We start from the raw sequence: 13,715 nt of genomic DNA on the forward strand, positions 1-13,715 counted from the left end.
TGGTGTCCCAGAAACGATGTGGGCTTCATAGATAATTGGCAAACCTTCTGGAGGAAACCTGGTCTTGTTAGGAGAGACGGCATCCATCCCAATTTGGATGGAGCAGCTCTCATTTCTAAAAATATGGACAAATTTATTAAACCCCCCAAAATATGACTATCCAGAGTTGGGACCAGGAAGCAGAGTCGCAGTCTTACACGCCTCTCTGCAGCTTCTCTCCTCCTGCTACCCCCCCAAAAACCCATCTCCATAGAGACTGTGTCAGCTCCCAAACAGACAAAAAACAAACTAAAAACCAGCAATAAACAACTTAAACATAAACAATCACAAAGAAAGAACAATACAATATCCACATCAGAACCAAAGAGTAAAACAGTGAAATGTGGATTATTAAATATTAGGTCTCTCTCCTCCAAGTCTCTGTTAGTACACGACTTAATAATTGATCAACAAATCGATTTACTCTGCCTTACAGAAACCTGGTTGCAGCCGGATGATTATGTTAGTTTAAATGAACCCACACCCCCGAGTCATTCTAACTACCAGAAATCTCGAAGCACAGGCCGAGGGGGCGGTGTGGCAGCAATTTTTCACACCAGCCTATTAATCAACCAAAGACCCAGACAGACTTTTAATTTATTTGAAAGCCTGATACTTAGCCTTGTCCACCCCTAGGGATGGGTATTGATAAGATTTTAACGATTCCGATTCCATTTTCGATTCTGTTTAACGATTCGATTCCTTATCGATTCTCTTATCGATTCTTTTTTTTTAAAAAGGAGAACACTAAAGTCGATTAGCTTAGAACTGTGTTTTATATCTTCTCTTTGAACAAGATAGAAATTTAGAAGTAACATGGCCTTACAAACCCAACAGTGAGATCTTAAGAGATCCACAGCCTACGGCTCTTCAATGGGGTGTCACAGGGTCCCCAGGAAAAAAAATGTATATGTAAAATAATAAAATAAATATTCTTCTGTAGCAATAACAAAGTTTAACATAAAATAGTAATAAGTGTGCCTTCGCATAGGCACACTTAATTATTCTGTAGCAATTACACAAGAATATCCAGTAATGTCCTGCCTACAATTAAACACATTCACTTACCAAAGTGAAATCGGGGGCATCTGCTGTGGCAAATGGGTGCAAGCCTTTGACCACAAACTTAGACACTGCTGGGTGACATTCGTCTATCCTGGCCTGAAAGGAGACGCTACCGGTAGACTGCAGCGAGAACTGCCAGCATCTGAGCCAGACTCTGTCTCTCTCATCATGGTTATCTAGATGCACAGTAATAGCAGGTTTTGTAATAAGGTAAATCGCGCTAACATAATATGCAATGCTAATTGATTAGTTACCTGCAGTATTAACGGGAGAGGACGTGGAAACGCTACCGCTGCTGCTGGGTTGAGCTTCGCTAGTCCGGAGCGGATCAAAAACACGACATTCGTTGAAAGCAATCGCGTGTTTTTTGAGCAAATGCTTTTGCATATTCGTAGTGTTTCCTCCCTTTGATGAAATCTCTACTTTGCAAGTATTGAACGTTGCCCTGTTGTCATCCTTTCTCATAAAGTATAACCAAACTTTTGAGCGTTTGTGCCGCTCAGGCGCCGTGTTTCCTACTGGGTAAAAGACGCTACTCAACGTGATGACGTCATTCGGGGCGACTGGAATCGATAAGGGAATCGTATTTAAAAGTGGCAAACGATTCCAAGGAATTGAAACAGTGGGAACCGGTTCTCAACAAGAACCGGTTTTCGATACCCATCCCTATCCACCCCAGTTGTAAAACTCAGAAACCAGTCTTACTTGTTATCATCTATCGTCCACCTGGGCCTTACACAGAGTTTCTGTCTGATTTCTCAGACTTTTTATCTGATTTAGTTCTCAGCTCAGATAAAATAATTATTGTGGGTGATTTTAACATCCATGTAGATGCTAAAAATGACAGCCTCAACATGGCATTTAATCTGTTATTAGACTCAATTGGTTTCTCTCAAAATGTAAAAGAACCCACCCACCACTTTAATCACACTCTAGATCTTGTTTTAACATATGGCATAGAAACTGAACATTTAACAGTTTTTCCTGAAAACCCTCTCCTGTCTGATCATTTCCTGATAACATTTACATTTACAATAATTGATTACACAGCAGTGGAGAGTAGACTTTGTCAAAGTAGATGTCTTTCTGAAAGCGCTGTAACTAAGTTTAAGAATACAATCCACCCACTGTTATCATCTTCAATGCCCTGTACCAACATAGAGCAGAGCAGCTACCTGAACACTACTCCAACAGAGGTCGATTATCTTGTTAATAATTTTACCTCCTCACTACGTATGACTCTGGATACTGTAGCTCCTGTGAAAACTAAGGTCTCAAATCAGAAGTACCTGACTCCGTGGTATAATTCTCAAACACGTAGCCTAAAGCAGATGACTCGTAAGCTGGAGAGGATATGGCATGTCACAAATTTAGAGGATCATCATTTAGCCTTGAGAAATAGTTTGCTGCTTTATAAGAAAGCCCTCTGCAAAGCCAGAACATCTTACTATTCGTCACTGATTGAAGAAAATAAGAACAACCCCAGGTTTCTCTTCAGCACTGTAGCCAGGCTGACAAAAGGTCAGAGCTCTCTTGAGCCAACCATCCCTTTAACGTTAACTAGTAATGACTTCATGAACTTCTTCACAAATAAAATTTTTGTCATTAGAGAAAAAAATGACCAATAATCATCTCACAGATGTAATATTATCTACAGCTACTCTTAGGCTACATTCACACTGCAGGCGAAAGCGCATCAAATCCGATTTTTTTGACCCTATGCGACCCATATCCGATCATGCTATGACAGTGTGAACGGCGCAAATCCGATATTTTCAAATCCGATCTGGGTCACTTTCGTATGTGGTACTGAATCCGATACATATCCGATGTTTTAGAAAGCGACTGCTGTTTGAACGGTCAAGTCGCATTAAATCCGCCTTTTACGTCACCGACACAAGACTGAAGCCAATTATCAGCGCCCGAGAAGACATCGCGAACGCTTCCTAGCCATCCAGTGTAGATGTCAGTGAAACTGTTGGGAAGACAACGTAAACATTTTATTTGTACTGTATAATCTGCAGATTCTGACAGAAATCTGCAGCTATCCTTTGAAGCACCGCTCCTCTCTTAAACAGCAATAAGGATCATTATTAGGTTATTTACATTATTATGTAAATAACAAAATAACTTAAAGCAAAAATTGGGAAACGTAAAGTCCGAAGTCTTTATATTAACGGCCATCAGTCAAACAATACTGTTTGTTCTTGGTCTAAACAGAGCGCGTTGTGTGTGACATCTTCTTTTGCGCATGCGGGCCGCTTTGAGCGTTCACACTAGAGCGCGTTTGCTGTCGCATTTTATTTGTAGTGTGAACGAGGAGACAAAAAAATCGGATTTGATCAAAAAATCGGAATTGAGCATTAAGACCTGCAGTGTGAACGTAGCCTTTGTACCATTGATGTTAAGTTAGACTCTTTTTCTCCAATTGTTTTTTCTGAGTTAACGTCAATAATTACTTCCTCCAAACCATCAACGTGTCTTTTAGACCCCATTCCTACAAAACTGCTCAAAGAAGTCCTGCCATTAATTAATTCTTCGATCTTAAATATGATCAAACTATCTTTAATAATCGGCTATGTACCACAGGCCTTCAAGGTGGCTGTAGTTAAACCTTTACTCAAACAGCCATCTCTAGACCCAGCAGTCTTAGCTCCAACCTTCCTTTCATATCAAAAATCCTTGAAAGAGTAGTTGTCAAACAGCTAACTGATCATCTGCAGAGGAATGGCTTATTTGAAGAGTTTCAGTCAGGTTTCAGAGCTCATCACAGCACAGAAACAGCTTTAGTGAAGGTTACAAATGATCTTCTTATGGCCTCTGACAGTGGACTCATCTCTGTGCTTGTCCTGCTAGACCTCAGTGCAGCGTTCGATACTGTTGACCATAATATCCTATTAGAGCGATTAGAACATGCTGTAGGTATTACAGGTACTGTGCTGCAGTGGTTTGTATCATATCTAATAGACTCCAATTTGTACATCTAAATGGAGAGTCCTCTTCACACACTGAGGTTAATTATAGAGTTCCACAGGGTTCAGTGCTAGGACCAATTCTGTTTACATTATACATGCTTCCCCTAGGCAGCATCATTAGAAGACATAGCATAAATTTTCACTGCTATGCCGATGATACCCACCTCTATATATCTATGAAGCCAGATAACACACACCAATTAGTTAAACTACAGGAATGTCTTAAAGACATAAAGACCTGGATGGCCGCTAACTTTCTGCTTCTTAATTCAGATAAAACTGAGGTTATTGTACTCGGCCCTGAAAATCTTAGAAATATGGTATCTAACCAGATTCTTACTCTGGATGGCATTACCTTGGCCTCCAGTAATGCTGTGAGGAACCTTGGAGTCATTTTTGACCAGGATATGTCCTTCAACGCACATATTAAACAAATATGTAAGACTGCTTTCTTCCATTTGCGCAACATCTCTAAAGTTAGAAATATCCTGTCTCAGAGTGACGCTGAAAAACTAGTTCATGCATTTATTACTTCCAGGCTGGACTACTGTAATTCATTATTATCAGGAAGTACAAAAAACTCGCTGAAAAGCCTTCAGCTAATCCAAAATGCTGCAGCAAGAGTCCTGACAGGGACTAGAAAGAGAGAGCATATTTCTCCTGTTTTGGCTTCCCTTCATTGGCTTCCTGTTAAATCCAGAATTGAATTCAAAATCCTGCTCCTCACATACAAGGTCTTAAATAATCAGGCCCCATCTTATCTTAATGACCTTGTAGTACCATATCACCCTATTAGAGCACTTTGCTCTCGCTCTGCAGGCCTACTTGTTGTTCCTAGAGTATTTAAAAGTAAAATGGGAGGGAGAGCCTTCAGTTTTCAGGCCCCTCTTCTGTGGAACCAGCTTCCAGTTTGGATTCGGGAGACAGACACTATCCCTACTTTCAAGATTAGGCTTAAAACTTTCCTTTTTGCTAAAGCATATAGTTAGGGCTGGACCAGGTGACCCTGAATCCTCCCTTAGTTATGCTCCAATAGACGTAGGCTGCCGGGGATTCCCATGATGCATTGAGTTTTTCCTTTCCAGTTACCTTTCTCACTGACTATGTATTAACCCTTTAGAGCCGATCGGAGCGGGAACGCTCTGTTATGCGTAACTATTTTTAAATCCCAGTAGCACTGCAACCACGTAAGCTAGCGCAAAAATTTTTTTTGCATATGAAACCGGAGGAGTTGTACTTACATCTTATGCCATCAGCTTGTCCTAGGTCACGGTTTCCTTCCACATAAAGCTTTGCAAAAACTGCATAAAAAGTGCTTGCAGGAACAAAAACATAATATTCCAGAAACAGGCTTTACCGATCCGATCAGCTGTTCATAACACTTCCTACGTTGGAATAGACGTCAGCGCGAACTTTTGCATTTCCGCCATTACCTGCCCGAAACCGGAAGTGACGTCATTTTCGCGGAAATGTAGTCTTTTTTGTGATCAGGGCCTCAGGGCCTATACTGCTCTTTTTAAAAGTTATCTTTGACTTTATGACTTTCTGTGTCGTTTCTGGGAAGCTTAGGACTCATATTGCACTGCTGGAAATAGTTTATTTTGATGCATATGCTGCTTTTTTGCAAATTTGCAGTATAATATTTATTTTTGTTTTTCCTGCAGTGTATAAAAATTGGTGTATTTCAAAAATAAAACTATGAAGACACTCAAAATAAATTTCCTGTGGTGGGAAACTATTTTGTGCAACTTTTTTGTATTTACAGTTTTGAGGGATAAGCCTCTTAAATTTCTCTAACTACAAATATATGTTAAAAAATCAAAAACGATTTTCAATTTTTTTGTAGTTTATTGCACTTTTTTGCAATTTATGTAATTACTATGCACTTAATGAATACATATTATTAAAATCTGGGCTATAATGGTTGTATTGATGTATAGCAACTTGAAATGCTCCCAAAAATGGCTCCACAGCATGTAGAAATATAATATAAGCTCTGGCGGACTTGGTTCTATGGTAGGTCTTAAAGGGTTAATAGACCTCTCTGCATTGAATCATATCTGTTATTAACCTCTGTCTCTCTTCCACAGCATGTCTTTTATCCTGTCTTTCTTCTCTCACCCCAACCGGTCACAGCAGATGGCCGCCGGACGTTTCTTCCTGTTAAAAGGGAGTTTTTCCTTCCCACTGTCGCCAAAGTGCTTGCTCATAGGGTGTCATATGATTGTTGGGTTTTTCTCTGTATCTATGAAGAGCCTTGAGGCGACCTTTGTTGTGATTTGGTGCTATATAAATAAAATTGAATTGAATTGAATAAATTATACTGGAATTGGGCAATAAAGTCCTTGCTGTCCTCTTTGGGTCTGGCAGATGTTTGTAACTTCTCTCTTGTCATTTTCAGGCCACAGTCATTGAACCAAAGTTATATTTCTATCCGGGCCCATGACTTCAACCATGGGCATTATGGTTGTCATCATTACATTTTTTTCCTGATTTGGTGATATAGGGAGAGCGAGATCATGCAATGCACCACTTTCTGGTGTGAGCTGGGCAACTTTGTTGATGATGACACTCAATTGATATCTTTTTTTGTGCCTTGCCTATGCACAGTTTTTCTTTCTTTGCATTTTAATTCATTCATCTTTAACTTGTATTCACTTTCTCATTTTCCAGTGATTTTGAGCGAAGACCCTCTTTTGGGAATTCATGTTCATTTATGGACTTAAATAATAACTGCAAAATTTCCCTAAACATGGGTTTTTACTGATTATAGAAATAACTGTTGTAACACAGTAATTATGTAGCTTTTATCGCAAGAATATATATTGTTGCAGACCTGCCTGTCTACCACAACAACAGTGTGCTAGACACTGTGCAACAAACAATTTCACTGATAGCTATCAGTGATCATTGATAGATGTCAATACTGAGCATTACTGATTAAGACTAAGATTGTGGCTACTCCTCTTCTAATGAGGTTTATGTTCCCTCCTGAGATTTACACAAAGTTCTAGAGGCACACTCAGAGCTACCTTTTGCACCTGTAGAGTATATTGAGTAAAGTATCCTATTGCTAACTTTGGCATCAGCCAAAAGGGTCAGTGAGGTACTGCCTGCTATTTTCCCAATCAGATGGTTGGTGGTTTGATCCCTGGCAACTCCAGCCTGCATGCCAAAAATCTTTGGGCAAGATAGTAACCCCAAGTTGATCTCTGATACATCCATTGGAGTATGATTTGTGTGAGTGCTAGATAGAACACACCTACATATAGAAAAGGTATTTGTATGAATGAGAGTTGTAAGTGGTTTGAGTGCTCAGGTAGAGTAGAAAAGCACTATGTAAGAACCAGTCCATTCCATTTATTAGCTTTTCTCTACTTGCCATTTGCAGATGAGAGCCAGAACCACTTTAATTCACTATGCCTTATCGATACATTAAGCAATTATCTAGACAGGACTGAGGGGTTTAGGAAAAGCAACCAAATCTTTGTAGCTTTAACTCCTTCTTTAAAGGTAAGTCTATGTCTCGCCAGGGGTTGTCCGACTGGGTGGTAGAGGTCCAGTTTTCCAACACGGTGGACCACAGCCTTTTGTGCAGCTGTGTGCACATTCCATCAGATGAATGACTGCCTCATGGGACCTTTTTAGGAATGTTTATGTAGAGGACACCTGTCAGCAAGTCCTTGAAGTGACTGGTCATGCCAGAGGTTGCTTACCATAGTGGGATACTGAACTCACTTTTCAAAGAACCCCGGTTACGCAAGTAAGCAAACATTTTCTTTGTGCAAAGTAAAATTAAGAAAACATCTGAGTTCATTTTTATTTTCTCTACAGGATTGTTTGGATGACAGTCGTCGCATCCCCCCATCTCCAGTTGTCCATGTTCGAGGACTTTGCGATGCTGTGGTGGAAGGGGACCTAGTGGAGGCACTTGACAAGTTTGGCAACATCTGGTAGTCCTGGTTTAACTCTAAATACTGTTGAGGCCATTTAAAAAATATTAACACACTTTCATTTAGCTTGGAATTGCATTGCACATTGACTTTGGTATCATGGACTTTTTTTAGTGCACACCTTGCAATGTACAGGCATGACATGATTTTGAGCTTGTGCTAGAAAGCTTGTTTAGCAAGCTGCAACCCTAAACTGTATGAAACAAATGCCTTCTTCCTAGTGTTAAATGACTAGAAAGACCCATTAAAAATTGGAAACATCCCTGACTAAAACTGACGTGCAAAGTTATCACTGTCAAATGGTGGGATATATTAGGTACCAAATAAACAGTAAATTCCTAAAGTTCATGACAAAAAAATGGTCAAACATCTGAGCAACTTTGACAAGTGGAAGGAGGCAGCCAGTGAATCAGTTTCTTTATATTTACCTGGGAATGAGTGAAGTAGGATATACTAGCTAATGCACTGTTATTAACCTTGGGTCTTGACATTTGGGCAGTTTTTCTTTTGGCAAGAAACAAACATCAAAATGTTGCTGTAGACTATGTGCACTAGGGGTGGGTTTTTATAATCGATTCATCGATTAAAATCGATTCTGGCTTGGATAACGTAAAATCGATTCATTAAAATCCTGAATCGATTTTTTAATATAAATTTATTTTGCCCGAAATGCCAGAATCTCTGGTGACATCTCACAAAATTTCAAGAACCACCAAACAGCTAAGACAGTAAATGAGAGCAGGTACACGGATTCTGCACAAAGACAAAACCCGCAGATCAGAATCAGTGAGATGTCGCCTTTCTCACGCTCGGGGCTGAAAGCCGACAGCTCGCTGATTCTGATCTGTCGGCGGTCCGCGCTTTGTGTTCACGCCCTTTATGCGCCGATTCTAAAGCTGTTAGTTTGATGTCTCTCCAAACAATATTGACCGAACCAGCAGCAAAAGAAGATCCAAACTACGCTTCACATAAACATCGTCATGAATTCACTCTGACTTTTCCTGTTTTGCTTCCACCGCGATGCACAGCTCTCTCTCTCTCTCTCCCTCTCTCTCTCCCTCCCTCTCTCTGTCTCTCTCTGTCTGTCTGTTTTCTTCATTATTCGCTTGCTTGTTACGCACAAGTCTACTGTTGTTTACAGCGCTGTCGGCCGCTGTTTTTTTCCCTTTTACTTACTTCCGAAAAGAAAACCTAATTTCTGCTGTTCAATACTGAACAAATTTAAACTTTTTAAAATTATTCAAAATGCAAAACGCCGTGTCTCTAATAAAACCGCTGTAACTTCAGAGGTAATGTTCATATGTTGATTAATGGTTTTCTTTCGTTTTTGATGTACTGCAGAATATTTTTATAAAATCCCAGGCCAGGAAAATCACCTTCATGTTTTTCTGTGTTTTATCTTCAGCTACTTTGACACAAAGGCATCTGCTGTGATGCTCACACCTGTGATAAAGTCTTGCGTGTGTCAGCTTCCTTTTTATTGATACAAAAATATGTAAATGTACTGATCTGAATTATAATATTTCTGACTGTCAAAATTTCCCAGATTTAAATCGAATCGAATCGTGGATCGAATCGATTCGGGACCTTGTGAATCGGAATTGAATCGATTCTAGAAATCAGTGACGATACCCAGCCCTAATGTGCACACATACAATTGGGATGTGTAGCAATGACACCCTGTGGCGGGGAAGTTAATTACAGTCACATGCCTGGCTGCTCTTTCATCTACAGGTGCGCAGCACCAAATGTGACTAGGGATTCCAATGCTTACTATGCACTGAACATTTCCTCATTGCATCATGTATATGTAACATGCAGCGTCCGCATGTTACTTTGCTTCTAAGATGACCACAAGGGGGCAGTATATAGCAGTGTGCAACACGCTTTGAACAAAGTCACTTTAACTGGAACTGAACAAAAGCTGAATTTGCGTGCAATGGTATTTGCCTGCAAATAGAGCTTGCATCGTTGTCTGTATATGTCATCATCATCATTCATTTGATCAACAATAAAGTCACCGAGGTATTTCACCTTTTTATGAACCCCAATATTATTTTGGGACAGTTAAACACAGAGAAATCTAGCTGTTTATCCTGCTTGGTTCTACATATCAAAATAGCACTTTTAATAGCATTGTACTTTATATCATAATGCAGACCATATTCAGTACAGATATTAAGCTCATGTAATCCAGCACTACTGGGACTAAAAACAACCAGGCCATCTGCATACATAAGATGATTTATCCATGTTTTACCTAATATACGCCCAGTGTTACAGGCTCTCAGCTACATGGAGAAATCATCAACATATAAATTAATTAAAATTGGAGACAAAATCCCACCCTGTCTGACACCATTGGGTAAACTGGACTGGGTTGTTTACCCAGTCCAGTTTATTATCTGTGCTTAGTCCAAGGTATTTATAGTCCTCCAAAATGCGTACCCCCAGTCCACAGCGATAAGGTGAAAAAAAGCTTTCTCAACCCACATGTTTGAGAGAAAACAATTTGAAACACACTAACACGCTACTAATAAGTAAAAGACAAAAAACTAAGAACAAAAGTTTAAAGAATAGAGGGAAAAAAGGTAATAACTGAAACAGGCTGCCTTCCAGTTGGCACATGTGCATGAGATTTTGTGATTTACCTTAATCACAGATAATAACGACAGAAATTACAGTATAGAATAAGTGTTCTTGATTGGATCTATATTCACTGATGTGACTGATCGCACAGTCACATCAGTTCATACCTGCTTTTGCAGCAATGGCGAAACATGCAAGGTTACAAAAGTTGATAGCTGCGTGACCCGCTGAAATGATTTCAAAGTGCAGCTTGTGCCAGTAGTCATCATTTTCGACTTGGATTTCATTAACTCTTCTGGCACACTATGGTAATTTCTTGTGAAGCACTTGTTGTTTATGTTGAAAGATGCTATAGAAATAAAAATGTGCATACTTTTACTTTACTTGCTCACCTTCTCTAACCTTCACATTTGTCTCCGCTATCGGCAGTTATGTAATGATGATGCCTTTCAAGCGTCAGGCTCTGGTGGAATTTGACAGCGTGGAGAGTGCTGAGCGCTGCGTGTCATTCGGAACCCGTGATGCTGTCTACGTCGCTGAGCAGCAGGCTTTTTTTAACTTCTCTACCAGCCAGAGAATCACCAGACCCACCAACACAGACGACCCCTCCAGTGGAAACAAAGTCCTCCTGTTGTCCATACAGAACCCTGTGTATCCCATTTCCACTGTAAGTCCTTTACCCCACCTAAGACTCTTGCCATATCTTCAACTTGTGTTAGAAAAGAAACTTTTTGCTATCTGAGCTAAAACTCTTTAACCAGGTCTCTTTTTACCCTTCAAGGACGCCTGCTCCTGCGTTAATAATGATTACAGTCATTGTACATTACTTAAAATGTTTGCCTCAGGAATACAGATACAGCGATACAAGCTTACATTGTCAGACATCTATTATTAACAAACCCTCTGTGCCTTTGCTCTGTGTATACATTCTTTATCTGTGTATACATCCTCAACAATATCTTTGTAATTTAGATTAGTGCTAATGTCTCACTGCTTATTTGTAAAATAATGTAAGCTTTTAACTTTTAGTCAAAATTAGCTCATAAATGTAAAGGTTTTAAGCGTTAAAGCCCATTTTCCATTTCTGTTTTCTTAAGTCCATTTTCTTGGTGACCAGTAGGTACGTTGCAGTTTTTACAGTGTGGTCTCTGTCTTTCTCTCAGGATGTGTTGTACACTGTGTGCAACCCAGTTGGTAACGTCCTACGTATTGTCATCTTCAAACGCAACGGCATCCAGGCCATGGTTGAATATCCTGACTGTGTGTGTGTGTGTATGTGTGTGTGTGCGCACACAATTGCATGTGTGCTTGGGGTATATCACAGATTAGCAGAGAAATGCCAACATGCGTTTTCATTTTTCTAAGCTCCAGTTCAGAGCTTAATAGACTCGTTTGGATACAAAATAATGAACACAGGATGGTAGAAGAGGATTATAGCTAACTGGATGTGTTTTGTTGATGCCAGATCAAAGTTCACTTCATTAAACCTGACAGTGCATCATCCTGAGGGCTGTGGTAGTCTTGTTTTTCTCTGCTGATCCTGATGAGTCAACCTTAACAAGCTTGTTAACATTTGAGTCAGTAAAGGATGCTCAGAAGGCCAAACTGGCTCTGAATGGAGCTGACATCTATGCTGGCTGCTGCACACTCAAGATTGAATACGCTCGGGTAAACACATGCACATACACTCACACAGTCATGCCCATGCACATGAACACACATCTAAAAAGAGGTGCTGTGCTCTGTTGCCCCTTGCAGCCCAACAGACTGAACGTCATCTGCAACAACAACACCAGCTGGGATTACACCAAACCCTTCCTCCTGCACCGAGGTAGCGTTCCCTCTTTTAATCTCTGATCAATGAAAGCACTTTAAGCATATTCTTTAAAGTTTACTTCGAGGCAGTCCGAAAGTCTTTTTCCATGGCCACTCAGAACTCCTCCCACACCTGAGTTTTTGCTTCAGCCACTGCCCGAGCCACTTCACGCTTGGACTGTCAGTACATATCAGCTACCTCTGAAGCCACACAGGCTAACCAAGCCTGATAGGACTCCTTCTTAGCCTTGTGGCTCCCTTCACCTCTGGTGTCCACCATTTGGTTTGGGGGTTAACCAACGACAGGCACCAACCACCTTGCGGCTGCAGCTCAGTGCAGCGGCTTCGGCAATGGAAGTGCTGAACATGGTCCATTCGGACTCAATGTCCGCAGTCTCTCTCGGAATGCTGGTGAAGCTCTGCCGGAGGTGTGCGTTGTAAATCTCACAGACTGGGGCCTCTGCCAGATATTCCCAGCACACCCTCACTATACGTTTAGGTGCACCAGGTCTGTCCAGCGTTCTCCCCCGCCACCTCATCCAACTCACCACCTGGTGCTGAATTTGATTAGGTTGAGGAGTTTAAGTATCTCGGGGTCTTGTTCATAAGTGAGTTGGGAGAAGAGAGCGGGAGATCGACAGACAGATTGGTGCTGCGGCTGCAGGGATGCGGACAGTGTACCGTTCCATCATGGAGAAGAGAGAGCTGAGTGTAAAAGCAAAGCTCTCAATTGACTGCTTGATCTACGTCCCTACCCTCACCTATGGTCACAAGCTGTAGGTAGTAGAGATGGCACGATACCACTTTTTTATGTCCGATACCGATATCATAAATTTGAATATCTGCCGATACCGATATGAATCCGATATAGTGTTTTTTAATCAACAAAACTGTTTTTTTAAATATCTTGCTGCATTTTGTATAAGTTCATACTCAAGTTTAAAACAACAACTACACTAAAGCTATTCTGTTATACCTGTATGCAAAAAAAAATATTTCATAGTTCAGCAATACTGATCAATCTAATAAACTTAAACCTACACCATCCTCCCTATTCTGGTATTTTAAAGAGTACTTAGCATAAATATTAAGCAACCTAACTAATAGGGTTCCAACTCCCAGCAACAACAAAAATAAATAAATAAAAAATAGGGAACCACCCCTCACGCTCCACCTCATGATGCTTAATCGACGTAATCAACCTTAATTTGATGCAGTGTGAAAAAAAATGCACAGAAATCAATTATTTTTCAAGAAATATTAAATAGATTCAACATCT

The 13,715-nt window shown here is 40.4% G+C and overlaps 1 protein-coding gene across 3 annotated transcripts in view; it reads left to right on the forward strand.

Annotated features, from left to right (window-relative positions):
* LOC146706913 (heterogeneous nuclear ribonucleoprotein L-like) overlaps window positions 1-13,715 on the forward strand; it is a 48,618-nt gene that overhangs the window by 21,265 nt on the left and 13,638 nt on the right. For 2 of the 3 annotated variants that reach the window (XM_085458210.1, XM_085458211.1), the window contains exons 2-6: window positions 7,914-8,032; window positions 11,051-11,288; window positions 11,785-11,870; window positions 12,193-12,289; window positions 12,380-12,452. In XM_085458210.1, coding sequence (XP_085314336.1) covers window positions 7,914-8,032; window positions 11,051-11,288; window positions 11,785-11,870; window positions 12,193-12,289; window positions 12,380-12,452 — 613 coding nt within the window. Of the gene's footprint in view, window positions 1-7,913; window positions 8,033-11,050; window positions 11,289-11,784; window positions 11,871-12,192; window positions 12,453-13,715 lie in introns of all 3 variants that reach the window. The other variant, XM_085458209.1, reaches the window with a different exon arrangement.

Source organism: Copadichromis virginalis, linkage group LG6, assembly GCF_057382275.1.
Source record: "Copadichromis virginalis isolate Kocher_CV1m ecotype Utaka linkage group LG6, C_Virginalis_male_GT1.1, whole genome shotgun sequence".
In the NCBI taxonomy this organism is placed as follows: Eukaryota; Metazoa; Chordata; class Actinopteri; order Cichliformes; family Cichlidae; genus Copadichromis; species Copadichromis virginalis.